The 21308-nt window shown below is 36.6% G+C and overlaps 1 protein-coding gene across 5 annotated transcripts in view; it reads left to right on the top strand.

Annotated features, from left to right (window-relative positions):
• The window catches only part of wdr27 (WD repeat domain 27), an 82232-nt gene that overhangs the window by 21019 nt on the left and 39905 nt on the right, over window positions 1-21308 (top strand). For all 5 annotated transcript variants that reach the window (XM_009307487.5, XM_073920171.1, XM_073920172.1 and 2 more), the window contains exons 18-22: window positions 713-834; window positions 3063-3196; window positions 4361-4458; window positions 5774-5895; window positions 12995-13092. In XM_009307487.5, the coding sequence (XP_009305762.1) occupies window positions 713-834; window positions 3063-3196; window positions 4361-4458; window positions 5774-5895; window positions 12995-13092 (574 nt within the window). The remainder of the gene's footprint in view (window positions 1-712; window positions 835-3062; window positions 3197-4360; window positions 4459-5773; window positions 5896-12994; window positions 13093-21308) is intronic.

Raw genomic sequence — 21308 nt, forward strand, 5'->3', positions numbered from 1 at the left:
TTCAATAAAATACATATATACGAGAGAGAGAGAGAGAGAGAGAGAGGGAGAGAGAGAGAGAGAGAGATTTTGAATTTACAATTTTTAATTATGTGTTTATGAGTAAAATATAATTTTGTATTTATTTAAAGTTGCCATTAAGAGCATTTTGTTTTTGTTTAAAATAAATTGTCTGGGTTAGGGTTTATATTCAGTTTTAGACAACACAATTTTTTTTTTTTACTTAAGAACAATTAACGCATGAATATTTATAGTAATAATAACCCTGATTTTTAACGACTTAAACATGCTAATCTCTTAAATTGTTTTTTGAAATTTGAAAGAAATTTTATTACACCTTTATAGTATTGACATTTTACTGAAACCCTTACATTAATAAAAGATCCAATAAAAGTGGTCTATGATCGTTTTATTTAATAAACCTAAAAAATTTTGTATGTCCAGTACGTCATTCACAATTTCACCTCATTTAATTCAATACCAGATATTCAGTCATCAAATAACTTTTTGTAACAAGACAGAATTTTTATTTTTTTTTAGATTTGACTTTTGTGTTCTCTATAATATCAGAGTTACTGTTTTATTTTTTTTTTTTTAAATCTGTGTATGGAATGACTGGCATTGTATAATATGTAACTTTCCAAAACTAGAGATCTCAGTCAGGATATGGCACAATATTTTGATTCTCAGCTGGCTCTGTTGTTTTTGGCAGGGCACAGTAAGGCTGTGAACACTGTATGCTGGAGTCACAGTAAGCGGTGGTTTTTGAGTACCTCCGAGGACCCCACCCTTTGCATATGGACCACAAGTGCTTCTGAACCTGTCTTGACCATGGTAACGCATCAACAATTCAACCAAATACAGTCCTTGCACTGATGTGAACAATTTAAAAAGTGATGTTAGTTCTGAGCTTTTGCAGTACTTGTAATTATCGTCAAATTCACCTCAGAGTGAAGCATGTGAAGAAAAGTTGTAAGATTCAAGAAATTAATTTGCATTTAAATGCATACTCCGGTGGGAAGTGTTTCTTTTGGCTTTCTTTCTCTCTTGGAACGTCAAAGGCATCTGTGCAGGCCCCCGGTCAGTACATCAGTGCTCTAAACACTTGCAGACGTCTCTAAACCGTAATTTCCCCCTTTCCCAGAACCCCCAACACAACTAAAGTTCATTCAAATCAGTTTTCTTCAGTCACATTCTGGCTGACAGTTTCTCTCTGGTGTCTTCCCACCCTGCCTTCTAGACCTGTGCATCTGTGTGTGTATTTGGAGCCAAATATGACCCAATGCATCAGTGTCTGTGTCATTTATATGAAAGAGAAAATCCTGAGTCTGCAATAATAAACACTGTTACTTTGTGTTGAAAGCAGAGCATAAATACGTTTTGGATATTTTAACCAGAAATGTGCTCAAGTATCTTCGTGAACGCAGACCAATATTTCCAGCACATTGCAGACAAAGGGTCAAGGTTTGGCCGGTAGCATAAAAAACAATTCAAAAGTAGCATAATCAAATCAGACAGTTTATAATCATTTCCAAAACAGCGGCCCGTGTGGTAGTGATTATAACAGAATACGTAGTCATGAACATTTTGAAATGCACATCAACTGAGTGCAGTAAGTGCACTATACCATCAGCAAGTTAATGAAAATGAATGACAGAATTCAGATGTTATTCAGTGTATGACCACTCAATCAATATCCTTCGACTTAGTCCCTGATTTATCAGGTGTCATCACAGCAGAATGAACCATCAATTACTTTGGCATATGTTTTATAATAACAATTTAAAAACACTTGATTCTTGATATATATATATAGTTGAAGTTAGAATTATTAACCCCCCTTAGAATCTTTTTTCTTTTTTAAATATTTTAACAAGGAAGTTTTCACTGTATGTCTGATAATATTTTTTCTTCTGGAGAAAGTCTTATTTGTTATATTTCAGCTAGAATAAAGCAGTTTTTAATTTTTAAAAAACATTTTAAGGACAAAAATGATTAGCCCCATTAATTTTTATTTTTTATTTTTTTATAGTTTTAATTGAGTACACTCAATTATTCATTTAGTAAATGAATATTTTTATCAATTTCTCAGTGAATGTAGGCAATGTATTTTGGTGCATTTTAGCAGAACAGATTTATTAAACATAAATATTTATTAAAATAATATTTTAGTCACCAACTATATTTAGAAATTGAAAGATAAAACATGTAAATTCAAGATAAATATTGCAAAGAAATGTTTTTTTTTTTTTTTTTTTTTTTTTGCTTTTCTTGATTTTTCCTTTTTTTAAATTAAATTTGTAATATATTTCTATATCATATAAATTTGGGTGTACTAGTTTTTGGACCGTTATCAAAAGTTATTTTGTTAGATAAGCTCCAGATGTGGCTTTACTGATTAATTTAATTCACACAAATATGCACAAATATAATGTTATAGAGCTTCCTATTAAAAATATGCTGAGCACTGTGTATAACTTTATATAACTTTGAGCTATAAAACTTTGTGCCCAATCAAACATGTGCATAACAATTATCCCATGTGGATCATGAATTTTACACATGAAAAAAAGAATGAGGAAACGATAGTGTTTGAGGCTCAAAATATTAAATTTCCATGTATTGAAATTAATGATCAACTATGCCTAGTTGAATGGTGCATTCGATGCACTATTAAGGCCCTCGCTCACATAGTAAGAATGGCCAACATGCACTATAAAGTGGAAAGAGGGTGGAAAGCTAATCCACTCCATACGTTTATATCTTCATATTCCTCTCACCAAATTGTCTCTCATTGACTTTCATTAGTCTCAAATTTTCCAGACAGAGAAATAACATTCCTGTGTTGCTCTATCCTCATTTATCTCTTCGCACTCCATCTTTGGTAAAACGAAAGAATAACTGAGATCTCGATATTTTCAGCTGATATGGTGCTGTATTTTATGCAGTGTGACATAAATACACTTAGCACTTATTTAAAGGCTATTAATACACTGCAAATGTTGATGTGACTTACCGACTGTCTGTTTATGCAGTGTTTGTTTAACTTTATGGTTATCCAGAGAGAAGACCAGTTTGCAAAGCCCATCAGAAGTGCTCAGTTTTATTATCTGGACAAGTTTTTACTGCTGGCGTCGGGATCAAATCTAATGCTGTACCTTTACCATCTGGACAACACAAAAGATGACATCAAGAGGTACAGGACACACAGATGTTAACAGACAGTGAGCAAGTAACAATAAACACAGGTGACCTTATGATTGAAGATCTGGTTCGGTTCAAGAGCTGGTAAAAATTAGGAGTATGCCAGGCTATCAGATTTTCCAGAATCCTAGTCAGCACTGTTTTATGTAACAACCACATAGTTCAGGAGCATTGAATTTCTGTATTTATTTTGGTCATGGTGAAATACAGTATGGATGTGTGTGTTTGAGGGGTAAGTGCTCATCAGTGGAGAATCTGTGGGTTATTTCTAAAAAAAAAATGGAAAAGAAACCTAGTCTTTCTGTGTTTATATGTTGGGGAATTCCTGGAAGAGATGTGCTTTAGGAGACATGAGCCAGATATTGCACATCATTTTCTATTTAGGATGGTAAATCCTATATCCCTCTTATAGAGAATAATTATGTGAACAAGATCTTTTTCATCATTATGGAAGGTGGTGGAAAATCTTTACACACAGAAAAACAGTCTGATTTCTTCCAGTATTCAGTGTCATGTGATCTTGCAGAATTCATTCTAATAAGCCAATTAGGAGTTTACAAAACTTTTCTTATTGTTAAAAAACACCACTCATTCACCCACTCATACACAATCCACTTATAGCGCATGTCTTTAGACTGTGGGAGAAACCAGAGCACCCGGAGGCAACCCACACGCACTCAGGGAGAACATGCAAACTCTACACAGAAAAGTCAACTGGGACAGTGCTAACCACTGAACCACCGTGCTACCTCCATATTTGATCAACTTAATGGAAAATTGTTAAATATAAGAATTCATATTACACTGTAAAAAAAAAAACTTAATTAACTTAAACTTAGTTAACTTGATTGTTTTTACAAATATAAGTGGATTGAACATAAAACAATTAAGTTGTCCCAAAAAAACTTCAGGAATTGTGTTGATTCAGCTCTTTTAAAATAATTAGTTTGAACAATTTTGTGTGTGTGCGTGCGTGCATGCGTGCGTGTATTTAAAAATGGACTGAGCCCATATTTGATTAAATCAATTTTTTTTACAGTATATGTCCACGCTGTTTCAATTGTAATGCTTTGTTATTATTTACATACAGAGTTCTGATATTATTTCAAATCTTTGTTTGACTTTGTTTGTATTTTATTTTTCTTGTAAATAACAGATATAAGCAAAGAAGCAAGTTCAAATTGACTGGTAAATTCAGCATGAAGTCAGGAACAGACATCACCTCAATATCAGCGGTCAATGACTTCTATTCCTGTATCCTACAAATAACCTGATTGGGCTTTTTGCAGTTTAGCGACCGCCTACTGAAGCTATTGAAGGAAGTCATATTCCTGAAGGATGCTGCTTACTATTTATTTTTCCAATTTTAACTCATTGACTTATTCTGAATAATTTGAACTCAGATTATTTTGATTACCTACAGAATAACATACAACTGCTTGTATACATTAACAGGTGTATACTAATTGAATTTTAAATATTTAAGGGTGTATTAAGTAATTTTTTGGTTTAAAATAAATGATTACACCGAAAATTAATCTTCCATTTGTACTGTTGTCTTATCTTGAAACTTTCATTCATTTATTTTCCATCAGCTTAGTCATTCAGAGGTAATTTCAGAGGTCACCACAGTGGAATGAACCGCCAACTATTTCAGCATATGTTTTAGGCAGCAGATGCCCTTCCAGCTGCAACCCAGTACTGGAAAACACCCATACACTTTCGCATTCACTCACACACTCATATACTACGGCCAATTTAGTTTATTCAGTTCACTTATAGCACATGTCTTTGGAGGAAACCAGGGCACCCTAAGGAAACCCACACAAACACGGGGAGAACATGCATCCCAGCCAACGGGACTCAAACCAGCGACCTTCTTGCTGTGAGGCAACAGTGCTAACCATTGAGCCACCATGCTGCCTCTATCTTGAACACTTCAGGGAAAATATAATAAGCTGATATTCAGACTGTTTTCTATCTGTCATATACAAAAACTAAAAGTAACAGCTCCAGCTACAATGTTCACCCACAAGAAGTTATTTATTCATTTATTACAGCGCCAAAAGTTACATACTGTCCCTTAAGCATAACATTTTACATCTAAAGGTTTTTTTAAGTTGTTGAGAAACATAAATTCAGTCAAGGGTGAGGAAGCTGGAAATTGTACAGATATTAGTAATTTACACTATGTCTTCATCCCTTTTAATGTTTTCAATTTAATTTATTAAGCAGTAAATGTTCTGAACCTTGCAGTTTGTTGAACTCATTTAGTTCAGCCTACCATTACATAAGATAATGTGGTGGGTCTAATTTGGAAACATGTGCAGTGGAAAAAATCTGTTTAATGATAAAAATTTTCCTGTGTAAATTTGACATCGTTTTTCTGCTTTTAATTATAAAATACAGAGTATAATATATAATGTGTAGGGTAATCTCATGCCTTTTTGGTAGTGCTATAAAAGTCATGAACTGTTCTGTTATATAACAATGTCGGATTTCATTCAAGGTGACAAGATTCAATCTGTAAGTGTGAGTTCAGTGTATCTCTTTAACCCCAGTGTGTCAGATATTGTCTTGGCTGCTGGCGCTGACCGCACCATCCAGGTTTTTGATATGAACCGTGGGAGTTTAGTCACACAGATTCCAGATGCCCACTGTCGAGCTGTCCACCACCTCGCCCAGAATCAGGTAGGAGTTATTAGCCCTGCTGAATTATAAGCCTTCCTGTATATTCTTTTCCCAATTTCTGTTTAACTTAAAGATCTTTCAACAAATTTAGTTCTGTTGACAATCTAATAAAATATTTCTTAAGGGGGCTAATAATATATTTTTATTAAATTAAAACTGCTTTTATTCTACCCAAAACAAAACAAATAAGATTTTCTTCAGAAGAAAATATATAGGAAATACTGTGAAAATTTCCTTGCTCTGTTGAACATAATTTGGGAATTATTTACAAAAGGAGGAAAATATTCACAGGAGGGTAAATCAATTTGACTTCAACTGCATGTTTTCTTCAATGCAATCAGAAATGATTATCCCACTTGAATTAAAAACCCACATTTTTCAGCATACAAGCAGGCAGCAAAGCAAATAAATGAAAAAGATGTGGATGGCAACTATAATTGTGGTCATAAGCCACGTGTTGTTGTTTTTCTTTGATTGTTTCTTTTTTGTGGCTGCTTGAACAGATGTCAGCAAGAATTGTTTTGTGTTTAAATAAAGTCTAATAGACATCTTATAGACATCTAAACATGGGTGTCTTGTCTAAAACAAATCAAAATTTGGGCCTACGGTGAAATTATAATATATTTTTGGGTTATTGTTTATTATTACTGACAACCTAAATTGTACCTTGTTTTAGCCAAGGCGACTATGTTTAGACATCTGTTAGACATCTTTTAAACACCAAATTGATTGGTGGGATTTGACTTTATGTATTTATACACCATGAGACAAACTTAAAACATACTTTTACTATATACAATTTAATTTAAACTTAAAGACTATTGATTTTTGTTTTTTACTTTTTTAATTTTTCCATGCATTAAATATGAAAAATGGGCACTCAAATGTGGGTGCTTGAAATGCAAAAACCAATGATGTTTGTTTTCACACTGCGTAGCTTCAGCTCATAATTTTTATTAGAGAAATATCTCGCTTCAGAGCTTGATCCTAAAATCAGAGGAAGCACTCTGAAGTACCAAAATCGCATTGAACCCTACTTATATAATTATATGTTTTAGCTTTTTGATTTTATTTGCACTCACATATAAGTGGTTTGCTTTCATAACAGTGAACTTAGTTAATCTATAAAAAAGTGTTTAATCGAACATTGTTTGTTAAATTAATTGTTAATCAGGTTTGGTGATATCCTTATTTTTTGTTAAGTTGGGTGTGTTTTTGCCAAGTACCCAGCAGACAAAGGGCTGGCTCTAACGCTCTGGTGCTGTTCACCGATGAGTGACAATGAGAATGGGCAGCGGTGATCACAGCACATGATAGACGCAGTGGAGAAAACTCACTCTGCAGACATCCACTCGTGTCTGTATCCACAAGTATTGCTGTAACAGCCGAGAGGAGAGGAAAAGTCACGCTACCAGGTCAAATGGGCCATAGAGAGAGAGAGAAATGGAGTTTACTTTCATTTTCCCAATCGCAGTAAAACAGAGGGTTCGGCTGTAAGTGTCAGTGAAAGACTGTCCAGCAAACGCAATGAAATTGTGCACAGTTTCTTAGTTTTTAAGTAGCTCGCCTCCCTCTCCATAGTAAGCTACGTCAACATATTGCATATAAGATAAATAACGTCCATACATAATAGCCGGTTATGATTATTACTGAACCGATACCAAATTGTCCACATCTGCATCGCGGTGCACCGAATAAACAATTAATTTTGACACCCCTAATGTTTGAGTGTTTTTAAAATTCTGTAAAATGCTTGCTTACACAAAAAACGTAGACATGTTTTTGCTATTTTGGTGAAAACATATTTTTCTCATAGCAAGGTTTCCTTTTGCATGAAATTGCTCACTTTTATTTGTGAATAAGAATAATCTGTGATAAAAATCATTAGGCAGCACATTGTGCATCAAATCAGCACATTAGATTGATTCTTAAGGGGCATGTAGCTTTGAAGACTTGTGTAATGAGTGCTAATACAGAAATAAATAGCTTTTAAAAAAACATCCCATTGAAGGCATTTTATTTTATTTCAATATTTCTTAATATTACTTTTTACTATGTTTTTGAATGATAGTATTCTCAACCAGGCTTTCACTCCACCCTCCAAAACTTGTTTTGTTGCGAATGTCTCGACTCTTTTAAAAACAATACAATGACGTTCATGCTCCAGAGAGACCGCTTCGAATTTTCTGACCTCAGTGGTTTGTAACAAGCTGCACACAACTCCATACTGCTGCTGACCCTTGGATTACAACACTAAAATTGGAATTACAAACCGCTTAAGTTGTTTGTGGGTTGTTTATATTTTTTTTATTGTGAGGCTGGACTGCGCTCTGGGTTCCCTGTAAATCCAAAGTAAGACGCTTTGCTTTTGACTCACTTTGCTCTTTGGTTAACCTCATACCCATGGCAACCATGATGAAGTCACTTTCAGAAACAATGCTAAGGAAATACTGACTGATCCAGCATCTTAAATATAATTATAGTTAATAGCGCTGATTGCATGAGTTTTGTTTGCTGGGAAATCACTGTTTTAAGGGGAAACAGGGCCCATAGAGTTGCATTTTTTTAATACTGCTGTCTTCACCCATATATTAGTTTATTCAGGCTTCTTTGAACAGGAGCTTAATGAAGTCAGGAAGAAGTAGATGATTCTGAGTATCCAAGATTAACCTCAACTTTGTTGTGTGACACATACTTGAAGGGAGTGAAAGCAAATGAACGGATTCAGCTTGTGTTAACAAATCCAGTTTCCAAATCAATTTTTCTCTGCAGTTTGGCTCTCCCACCCTCCCATTATATAAGGTCTCTCTCTCAACATTATGCAAGATCTGATGTATTTTTTTGAAGGATAAAAGTTCACCGCTTTATTCGGGATAATCCAAACCACAGTTGTGTGAGGTTTTCCAAGGTGGGCCTAAGTTGTAGGTCTCGTGTGCCCCATTTATCTCTTTGAGTATCTTGATCTAAATCCCCCAGGTTTGCAGATTAGGTACGGAAACGTGAAATAAGTTAAGGGAGGATCTGATTTAAGCTGAGGATGTTGGGTAAGCACATTCCAACCATGAACCTGGATGAGCATCTGTTCAATTTTGTTGGACCAAAGTGTATTCTATTGCTGCACTGTAAAAAATCCTTGTAAATTGAAAGTTTTTCCGTATTTTGTGATTCATTGTTTTTTTTTTTTGTTTTTTTTTTCTCTCTCTTTTCCGATTATTTAGACTTTTGAATTGCACCATTGGACCTTGGTCTTTCTTTCAACAACTTTTAGTCTTGAAAAGTTTGAAAAAGTGACTTTTATGAACAATTTTAATAGTTTAAAGTGATATATTGTCTTGGTTGGTGTCTTTATGCTGTTATTATTCTGCAAACACTTGGTAATAAGATGCCCATACATTTTATGTTATTTTACAAACTTAGTTTTTTATATATTGTTTCTTAAACAATATCTTGTCTCAAACTACTTAAATGTCAATAAAAGTTACTTTGTAAAACTGTAGAGTTGAATTTTTAACAACAAAACTCAACAGAGTAGAGATCATAATGCAATTCACAACTATAAATAAATGGAAAACACAAAATACAAAAACAGATATTTTACAGTGTGCAAACCAGCTGCCTGAAAATGTGTATTTTAGTCCGCACAATAATAAAAAAATCTGCCATTATTTACTCACAATGGTGTTGTTGTTTAAATGCTTTATACTTTTTGTTTCCCTTTTCAAGAGTTCAGAAGGTCATAATTTGCACTCATTAAATATTTACATTATATTATTTTACAATCTTAAGAGATACAAAACACAGACGTGTCGGCACAATGCCTCAGTGCATGACACAATCCTCTCCAATTATAGTCCAATTATAATATTGTGAATCATGGATTTTGAGTATATAGTGCTGTATATATACATGGATTTTGAGTATATGTGCTGTATAAATAGTCCTAGTAATTGGTCATTGAGCAGCTCCCAGGTGTGTGTGTGTGTGTGTGTGTGTGTTTGTGGTGTGTGTGTGTGTGTGTGTAATCAGTGGAACACCGGAACAGGTGTGTGTGCGAAGTGCATGACGGGATATGTAGTTTGTTATGTGATGACAGAGTTGTAGTTCATGTAAAGGTGCGTGCTTACCAACAATCTGCAGGCACTAGATCGCTGGTGATCATAACATTTAAAAAGTTTTCAAACATTTGGTCATTATTTGATGATATGTACTGAATACTGCTGAAGTAGTTGCTAGAAAAGGTGTTCTTTTTATATTGATTTCTTTGTTGTGTATCAAAAGAGTCAAGCATACTTCTGCACTTATTTTTTTACTTTTCAAATTGTTATCCTATTTATTGTATGACGTGTGAGAAGTGTTTCACATCTTCACTGGCCCAGTTTTCTCCCCAGTTTGACAGGGTTAGCTGAGATTAGTTGTGTATACAGGTGGACAGTGAACTGGATTAACTGATCCAGTGCAGTATAATGCGTTAGCCACTTTCCCACATTCCCTGAGCGGCCACTTTCCACACCAGCACACCAAACTCCAGTCACGCTACCCATTGTTTGCCGTACGTGTTAGTCTGACCTCCTCAAAAAAACACAACCTTGCTCTTACGTGTATGTGGGATCCTCCATCAAGAAGCCCACGCATTAGAGACGCCTAGAGGAATCAAGAGAGCTGATCACTGGGAATTTCTGCCAGCTGAGAATGAGGTACAACAAACCCGGTTACTTTACATTCTCCTCCATGGGCTACACGTTCCAGTTGCTGAAGCCACAATCATAGACAATATTTCTGATGAATGTCTTAATTGTGTGCGAGTAACCATGCAGAACACTTTAAACCATCTGTATTTGTTTTAGGGCGAGAAAGAAAGGGTTTCACCATTCTTCCACAATGTATGACAAACATTTCCATTCTGTGGACGTTTCTGGCTTTTTTTTGGATGAACTGCAGTTCTGGAAAATCTGCACACTTTCAGCTCACACGTGCAGCTTGTTTGCAATCCTCGGCCAAATTTGTGTCTCTTTTCTATGACCGGTCAACAGCTACATTAACTAAATTTGAGGATTAGGGATGTTGCATCATTTATTTATTTAGTATGAAAGTGTTATGTGAATAAGATGCTTAAGACTAAATATAAGATGGATGCTTATTTTTCTTGCAGTTAACTTCAGAAATATATTTTAAACTATATTATGAATGTATCAACTAAGGGATAATGTCCATCCAGTTGGTTGGTCTGACATGCTTATCAACAGCCCAACATTATATTCTGAGGAAACAGCTGGCTAGATGTTCATTATCACACTTATTACATTGTAGTACACAATTAGATACAAACATTGATCAGAGCTGTAATCACTTTTTTAGATAGATATTTTTTAGATAGATAGATATTTAAGATAGAACTTGTGTTTAGGCCTTAATATTTAGACAAATGGTACATATACGGTGGGGCTGGGGAGGGTGGTTCAACTCATATTTATTCATTGGGTAAATAATTAACCATTGGGTTAATTTTTCATTTGTTTCAAATTAATTTCCATTTTTGCCCTTAAGTTTTGGGGTTGTCCATTTATTAGAGCCAAATATGAGTTCTAGAAAAGCTCTGCATTTTATTTTTTGACAAAAACTGTACAATGGCATTTGCTGTTTAGCCAAACTTATGCTCTTGTGGTCTGTGTTTTATGATAGTATGAGCTAAATTTTATTAAATTCTATTCTATTTATTAAATTCTCTTTATATTTGCGTTGCGCTCCATCAAATGAGGCATTAATACTACAACTTTAACAATGCCATATCTATTACAGTGCCTTTGAGCCTCTCTTTCCATTGATGAAGTAAAACAAAGGAAAAAATCTAATGTATGTTTATCTAAACATTAGGCTATTTAGAAGCTTTAATATAAAACATGACTTTTAAGGGCTCAATTAAGTAGTTGCAAAGTCTAAATCGCATGTTGCAGTAGCATTAAGGGTGTTTCCTTATCCACTTTTGCTATTTTAAGGGTGGAAAATATGGTTTGCGCCCTGGTGCATGGTCTAACAGTGTTGTGCTTATTTTTTTAATGAGTAATGGGTGTGTTTTGAGCATAACATGCATTAAACCAATCACAGTCTCATCTTCCATTCTATTTAAGAGTCATTTGCCTCCCACCATGGCGCACTCACTATTTACTATTTACATGATGGACTTTGTAAGTGAAAAAAGTTAGCGCTTCATTAGCAAGAAAACAGTTAAACAGACCACCAGTAACGCAAAGTTAAAGAACAAGCCTCCTCCATTGTACCTTTTTACTTTCTCTTTTACTCTTTACTCCTTTACTTTTGTGGATAAGGTGTTGTACGCACCCCACTGAAGACATTCATTAGCCTACATATTTAATTTCTATCAAAGATTTGTTTCAAAATTGTTTAAATTCAGTTCTAATTTCCAGCAAACGAATAAATGAACAATAACAAAGAATTATATCCAAACACTCTATTCTTATGCCCCATAAAGTGACGCATACGTCTCTAAAACATGACAGGTGGAAAATCTAAACTTGTTTTTGTTAAAACAAATTAAAACATGCATATAATAAATACTGCTTATAATAATAATAACATTATACAAACGCAAATTTTCCTGAATTAACTAAAAAAGGCATGGAGGCATGAAGTAGGGGATGGTGGCAGTGGTTTTTATATTTATGTAAAAAAGAAAAAATTTTGTAACATTTTATTCCTTTAATTGTTTTTATATGTAAAGATATTTGTGTTTTGCTGCACATACTGTGTGTATTCAGCATTTGGGCCTGCATAGGTGCATAACTAATGCACTCTGCGCAGTGTGCCAACAATGCGCCTTAACACACCTCTATTTCAGACCAGCACACCCATGAGTCCACAAAGTTTCACAAATGCATTTGCTATTTGGTGCAAAATGTGAAAATTTCAGTTACATGGTTTGAAAATAGTAACAAATTATGCCATGCTCATTTTGCGCCTTATTGCGCCGGGTGTATGATAGGGCCCTTAGTATCTTTTGAGAAGGGGTTGATGTCACTTTGAATTCAATGTATTGTGCTAGTTTTTTCTACTGTGAATATATTCTGTTTTATTTTTATTGCAGGGATCTTCATTCTGTACACAAGCTGTGCAAGCATACAATCTCTTCCTGAGCAGTGCTTTAACGGATGGTCTGAAACTTTGGGACCTGCGTACTGCAAGGTAAGCTGCCACTTCAAACCTTTGCACCTCACCCCATTTACCCAATCTAAATTAATTCTTTTGTGTCTACAATACATGTTACTGCTTATTGAGCTGTTAATTCATTAAACAACCATTTAAAGTTGACTATGGAAAGATTGACCTCTACATCAATGGCATGTTTTCATGGCCTCACATCACTAAAGCACTGATAACTTGTTCTTCAGTGCAGTGAATAATGGTAAAATCCCAGGATGTTTATAGGTGATATACTACCCTTACATAATGCCCTTAATATTGTTAAGAACAAGCAGGATTATAGCCAGTCAGAAAAATACATCTATCATTTAAACGAAGAATCTAAAGTTTCCAGATTGTCCAAAAGCTCAGGCTGCCCGAATCTCAGCCAAGAGGAGTTTGGAAAGAATTCTCTCTGTTGACCTAAGTGTAACCGCTCTGATTTAGGTGGACGCTGTGTAGATTTAGCAATGCTGTTTCTTTCAGTCTTTTGCTAATCTGTTGAAGACCAAGTAAAATATATAGATAAACAGACACAAATACCAAAGGAATCTGAAAAATAAATCTGCCAATAAATTCTAAATTAAATCTTAATTCAATTAGTTCTAGTTCCAAATCAATTAATTTCTTGCATAACACAAGGTGTTTCCTTATCCGTCTTTCTGAGTCTGGAACTTTCAGCACAGCTTTCTGTAAATGTTGGTAATCGGACGACAGATTGGTTCCAAATGCTTTCTTCAACTTGATGTGTCAACAATTCAACCAAATGTTAATTTGTCATATTTATGCACCCTGATAGTGTATTATATGTATAGTGTTACATGCCTGGGGGTGTTGCTCTGTTGTTCCCTCCTCCCCTCTCTGTTTCTATTTGCTGTCTCCTATACTTCTAAAATCTAGGTGTTCCGATTGGTTGGCAGAGTTCTCCCGAGTGGACCAATCAGAAGAGGATGGGTGTTATTTAAACGCTCCAGTGATGACTCAGCCCAGATGAGAGGGGGATCCATGTTGCTTGTTGCTGCTGTGTTTTTGTAACTTTTGGTACCTATCTTGTGCTCGGGTTCGCTTTAAAGAGTTTTTGTGATTTAAAAATACCAAGAGGGAAGTGAAGGGAAGTATGTCACGTGACTTACATTTTACACACACGTAGTAGATTTTTTTGTTATTCCACTAGGTAAGAGGCGGGTGCTACCATATGTATGTTTGTTACAGTCAGTGCAGTTGAGTAAGGGGCGTGTGACGCTGAAGATGTTTTTTTTCTTATTTACATATTTCTCTTTAGTTATTTAGAGTTGGGGGAGGGATTAGTTAGCGGGTGTTTAATTTGTTATTTTCTTTGATTTGGCACCGCTTATTTTCCTTCCCTCCATCAGGTATTTTTGTTTACTTTTTGCATTTGCATTTTGTTTTATTGTACATATTTGTAAATATACTTTGGGTGATTTAAATATTCACTTCTTTATCTTTATTGTAATAAAGCGAACCAGTTTTTTTTGCAACGTCGTTGTCTGTGTTGATTCATAGCAGTTAACATCTCAGAGGAATTCTTAAAATATTGGGTTGTCATAATTATGTTAAGCCCTTTTTCATCCTCCGAGCCACACGGGGCGTAACATAATTTGGGGGCTCGTCCGGGAGCCTTCCTTTTGTGTAGAGGAAGCCCGGATACTTTTGATAGCCTGTATTGTTCCCTGGGAGTAGCTGCTGTGACCCAACACAAACTTTGTAGAAATATTGATGATAGGTGAGTGTTACAAGTTTGATATTCCTGTGTAGTTGGTTGTTAACGTTAAGCTCACGATGTCTTCATTGGTGCTTCAGTTTATTGAGAATCCATCATTGGATCTCATCGATAAATTTCGTAAAGACGATTTGTTACTATTAGCTGATCACTTCCAAGTCTCTGTTAATCGGCAATTGTTAAAACGTGAGATTAAAGCTGCTGTTTTGAATGGATTGGCAGAACAAAATATTTTCAGTGTGCCTGAAGCGGTTAGAGAAGCAGATCAAATTAGTGAACATAATTTAGACGAAGGCGCTGATTCAACCAGTGTGGTGGATGGGCATGTTGACGTGGATGTGGAGGCAAAAGCTAAAACAGGTCTTCCCCCCTTTGAAGCATTTTCTCCGGTGTCACCGGGTGCTAAAGTGGATGCGCAGTTGAAGCTTCGTCTTGCTCGGCTTCGCATTGAAGCGGAGGAAAGAGCTCAAGTCCGACGTGCTGAATTTGATCTGCGGCTCGAAATCCGACGGCTCGAAATTCAGTCTGAGAAAGAGGTACAGATGAAACGATTAGAGTTAGAGGAAAGGAAGCTTTCATCTGTCTCTACTGGCCTGCCTGCTTCTGACTCGACTGGTAAACCAACAGCACCATGTGTTTCGACTAACTCTACGTTTGATGTAAGTAAAAACATTTCATTAGTGCCATTATTTAGAGAAATGGAAGTGGACAGTTATTTTTGTGTGTTTGAGAGAATTGCTGCTTCGTTGAGCTGGCCAAAAGAAGTGTGGACATTGCTGTTGCAATGCAGATTAGTTGGGAAAGCTATGGAAGTGTTTTCCACACTGTCTTTGGAAGACAGTTTGAAATATGAGACCGTGAAGGCATCTATTTTGCGTGCATATGAGTTAGTGCCTGAAGCTTACCGGCAGAAATTTAGAAACCACAGGAAGAGCAGTAATCAGACTTATGTGGAATTTGCACGGGAAAAGGGAGTGTTATTTGATAAGTGGTGTGCTTCAAGTCAGGCAGAGGATTTTTCTACGTTGCGTGAGTTAATGCTCCTTGAAGATTTTAAGAAATGTGTGCCAGAGCGAACTGTGTTGTATTTGAATGAGCAGAAAGTTACAACTTTGGCCTCTGCTGCTGTGTTAGCAGATGAGTTTGCTCTGACACACAAAGGGGTGTTCAGTTCTGCTCATGGGGATAAAAGTAGTTCTGCTGTTTCTTTACGGCCTGCACCTCAGTTAAAACCAAAAGTAGAGCAGCCCAGAGAAAAGCGCGAATGCTTTTATTGCCGAAAAATTGGTCATTTAATTGCCGATTGTGGCCTGTTGAAAAAGAAACAACTAAATTCTAACAGTCCACAGCCTATTGGGTTGATTAAAACAATGCCAATTGCTGTTGACTCTGCTTATGAGCCATTCTTATCTGATGGGTTTGTATCTTTCAGTGACCAACCAGGTGATCGAGTTGGAGTCCACGTGTTGAGGGACACGGGAGCAGCCCGCTCATTTATACGTGGGGATGTATTATCATTCTCTGATGACTCCTACACTGGTTCCAGTATTTTAGTGCAAGGTATCAGTATGGAAGTTGTGAAGGTGCCATTACATCGAGTGTATTTACAAACTGATTTGATCACTGGATTTGTTGATGTAGGTGTGCGACCTGCTTTGCCTGTGCCTGGTGTTGATGTGATTTTAGGTAACGATCTGGCTGGTGGTAACGTGATACCGGTGTTGGAAGTATTGGACAGGCCTGTTATAACTTCTGTTTCAGAACAGTTCACTCAGGAGTATCCTGAAGCATTTCCGGCGTGTGTTTTAACTCGTGCTCAAACGAGGAAGATGGGGACAGACTTTACACTTGATGATACATTTATGTGCACAGATGACAACATTATCAATGCAGCAAACCACCGTAGTGAGGAAACAGGAACTGGAAAGGTTAGTAATTTACCTCTACCAACATTACCCATTACCCGTGATAAGCTAATTGAAGCCCAGCAGCGTGATGCCACTTTAGAAAAGTGTTTTGAGGCAGTGAATAATAGGAAAGGAAGTACACTGTATTTTCTGGAGGATAGTTTATTGATGCGTAAGTGGAAGCCAAGGGGTTCAGATAGTGAAGAATGTGCTGCTGTTTGTCAAATAGTAGTTCCTGTTGAGTATCGTGCATCTATTCTTTCCCTGGCCCATGATCATGCCATGTCTGGACACTTAGGTGTTACAAAAACCTATAACCGTGTTCTACATAATTTCTTCTGGCCTGGTCTAAAACGAGAGGTAGCTGCTTATTGCCGTACATGTTCTGTCTGTCAAGTCATGGGGAAACCTAATCAGGTAATCCCTCCTGCGCCATTAGTTCCCATTCCTGCTATTGGTGAACCTTTTGAACACGTCATTGTGGACTGTGTTGGGCCACTTCCAAAAACAAAATCTGGCAATGAGTTTTTGCTCACGGTAATGTGTGTAGCTACTCGCTACCCTGAAGCAATACCGCTGAGGAAAATAACATCTAAGGCAGTGGTTAAGGCTTTGGTCAAGTTTTTTTCCACCTTTGGTTTGCCTAAAATTATACAAACTGACCAAGGAACTAACTTTATGTCTAAGTTGTTTACGCAAACGTTTAGTTCCTTAGGTATTCAACATCGTGTTTCTAGCCCGTACCATCCTGAGAGTCAAGGTGTGCTAGAAAGATTTCATCAGACACTTAAATGTATGCTGAAGAAATACTGTTGGGATACAGGAAATGAGTGGGACGAGGGAGTACCCTTTGTTTTGTTTGCTATTCGGGAGATTCCACAAGAGTCTCTACGATTTAGTCCCGCTGAATTGGTCTTTGGTCATAGTGTTCGAGGCCCATTGAAGGTTCTAAAAGAACAAATGCTTGGGCTGAACAATCACCTGAGTTCAAAGGAGAATGTTCTTGATTATGTGGCCCGTTTTCGTGAGCGTGTGCAGGAAGCTTGTGCTCAAGCTAAAGATGCTCTTTCAAAAGCTCAAGTACGAATGAAGCATCACTTTGATAAGGCATCTGTCTCACGATCCTTTTCTGTAGGGGATAATGTTCTTGTCTTGTTACCAATTCCAGGGTCTGCATTGTCTGCACGTTTTGCTGGTCCGTATGAAGTGCTGGGTAAGAGAGGTGAGACTGATTACATCATTAAGACACCAGATCGGAAAAGACAAAAACGCATTTGCCACATTAACATGCTTAAAGCCTATCATTCTAGGAAGGAAGCGCCATCTCCCTGTTCAAAAGTGAACACAGAGCCTGCAGTGTCTGCCATTGCAGTGAACTGCGAGACTGTGTTGCCTTTTTCTCAGGATGATGAGCTTGAGATGGATGAAGTTAAAGTGCAAGTTGATCCAATGCCTTTTGCTCGTTCTAACTGACCTTCCTAAGTTTCTGAGTCATCTGGAAAAAGATCAGATAACAGAATTAGTCAGACTCATTCAGAATTTTCCTCAGATCTTTGGTGACATACCAAAACAAACTAGTGTAGTTTATCACGATATCGATGTTGGTAATGCCACCCCTATAAAACAACATCCTTATCGTTTGAATAATGTTAAGAGAACTGCCATGAGACAGGAAGTGGACTATTTGTTGAGTGAGGGTTTTGCAAAACCCAGTGCTAGTCCTTGGAGTTCTCCTTGTGTTCTTGTACCAAAAGCTGATGGAACTTTTAGATTTTGTACAGATTATCGTAAAGTTAATTCTGTAACTGTACCTGATTGTTTTCCACTCCCAAGGATGGATGACTGCATTGATAATGTGGGGTCTGCTGTTTTTGTTACCAAGCTAGATATGCTTAAAGGCTATTATCAAGTGCCGTTGACATCAAGAGCTTCAGACATTTCAGCTTTTGTGACACCTGATGCCTTTCTGCAGTATAATGTTATGGCTTTTGGCCTGCGAAATGCCCCAGCAACATTTCAAAGGTTAGTTAACATGGTGCTAGCTGATGTATCTAACTGCGAGGCATATCTGGATGATTTAGTTATTTATACATCAACTTGGCCAGAGCACTTGTCTGTGTTGACTAAAGTTTTTCAGCGACTCTCTAATGCATCCTTGACTTTAAACTTGTCAAAGTGTGAATTTGGTAAAGCTACAGTAAACTACTTGGGTAAAAAGGTAGGAAAAGGTGAGGTTCGCCCTGTAGAGGCAAAAGTGGCTGCCATTCAAGAATTTCCAGCACCTAGTACTCGACGCGAGTTAAGGAGGTTCTTGGGTATGTCAGGGTATTACAGAAGTTTCTGTAGGAACTTTTCATCTGTGGCTAAACCACTGACTGATCTCCTTAGCCCGTCAAAAAGTTTTGTTTGGACCGCAGAAAGTCAGGCTGCTTTTGAAACGATCAAACAGCTACTGTGTAGTTCACCAGTGTTGGCCGCTCCTAACTTTACTCTTCCTTTCAAGTTGGAGGTGGATGCCAGCGCAGTCGGGGCAGGAGCTGTGTTGTTGCAGGAAGATGGAGAAGGGATTGACCATCCAATTTGTTTTTTCTCTAGGAAATTTAATAAGCACCAGTGTAACTATTCAACCATTGAGAAGGAGGCTTTGGCGTTGTTGTTGGCGTTGCAACATTTTGAGGTGTATGTTGGGTGTGCCACCTATCCAGTCATCGTATACACAGACCACAATCCTCTCACCTTCTTGTGTCGAATGTATAACCAGAATCAAAGGCTGATGCGGTGGGCTTTAGTAGTTCAAAACTACAATATTGAGATTCGGCACAAGAAAGGAGTGGACAATGTGGTCGCCGATGCACTTTCAAGAGTGTAACTAACTCATTCTTTTGCTTGTACAAACATTATTATTGAGAGTATAATGTTTGATTTTAAGTGGTGGGGTGTTACATGCCTGGGGGTGTTGCTCTGTTGTTCCCTCCTCCCCTCTCTGTTTCTATTTGCTGTCTCCTATACTTCTAAAATCTAGGTGTTCCGATTGGTTGGCAGAGTTCTCCCGAGTGGACCAATCAGAAGAGGATGGGTGTTATTTAAACGCTCCAGTGATGACTCAGCCCAGATGAGAGGGGGATCCATGTTGCTTGTTGCTGCTGTGTTTTTGTAACTTTTGGTACCTATCTTGTGCTCGGGTTCGCTTTAAAGAGTTTTTGTGATTTAAAAATACCAAGAGGGAAGTGAAGGGAAGTATGTCACGTGACTTACATTTTACACACACGTAGTAGATTTTTTTGTTATTCCACTAGGTAAGAGGCGGGTGCTACCATATGTATGTTTGTTACAGTCAGTGCAGTTGAGTAAGGGGCGTGTGACGCTGAAGATGTTTTTTTTCTTATTTACATATTTCTCTTTAGTTATTTAGAGTTGGGGGAGGGATTAGTTAGCGGGTGTTTAATTTGTTATTTTCTTTGATTTGGCACCGCTTATTCTCCTTCCCTCCATCAGGTATTTTTGTTTACTTTTTGCATTTGCATTTTGTTTTATTGTACATATTTGTAAATATACTTTGGGTGATTTAAATATTCACTTCTTTATCTTTATTGTAATAAAGCGAACCAGTTTTTTTTGCAACGTCGTTGTCTGTGTTGATTCATAGCAGTTAACATCTCAGAGGAATTCTTAAAATATTGGGTTGTCATAATTATGTTAAGCCCTTTTTCATCCTCCGAGCCACACGGGGCGTAACATATAGTTAAAGTCAGAATTATTTACCCCCCTTTGAATTTTTTGTTCTTTTTTAAATATTTCCTAAGTGATGTTTAACAGAGCAAGGAAACTTTCACTTTATGTCTGATAATATTTCTTTTTTGTCTGCAAAGAAAGAAGAAGTGTTATTTGTTTGATTTTGGCTAGAATTAAAGCAGTCATCAATTTTTTTTAACACCATTTTGAGGTTTATAAAAAAAAATGTTAAAAAATGTTAATAAATGTTAATAAATCAGTTATTGAAATGAAGTTATTAAATCTATTATGTTTAGAAATGTGTTGAAATAAAATCTCTTTCTAAACAGAAATTGTAGAAAAATAAACGGGGGGGTAATAATTTTGACTTCAAATGTCTATTTCCTATATTACAACTCTGTAGATAGAAGCCTCCTGGATTTAAATAAGCGAGTAGGTAAAATGCTGGTAAAAAAAAAAAGGTATTTAACCCCAATTGCTGGTAAAATTGGGGTTTCAGCTGGTAAAAAAGTATTTTACTCCAGTTGATGCAGAGAATAGTTTCTCATTTTCTAAACAAGCATGTCAGAAGAAACATTCTATGGTCATTGGAAAGATGTTAATCTGCTTTCAGAAGTGTCAAATTATTGGCATATATCAAGCTAAGAAAACATGTAAGGAGATGCGGAAACAACTAAAATGGTGTTAAGAACTGTCCAATGCATTTTTAAAAACTGGAAGTATAGTGGGGGGACCATCATCTTTGAGGAGGAAATGTAGCCGGAAATAAATCTTGAATGAACGAGATTGGTAATCACTTAAACATCTGGTTGAATCAAATAGTAAAACAACAACAGTAG

This window comes from Danio rerio, chromosome 13 (genome assembly GCF_049306965.1).
Source record: "Danio rerio strain Tuebingen ecotype United States chromosome 13, GRCz12tu, whole genome shotgun sequence".
NCBI lineage: Eukaryota > Metazoa > Chordata > Actinopteri > Cypriniformes > Danionidae > Danio > Danio rerio.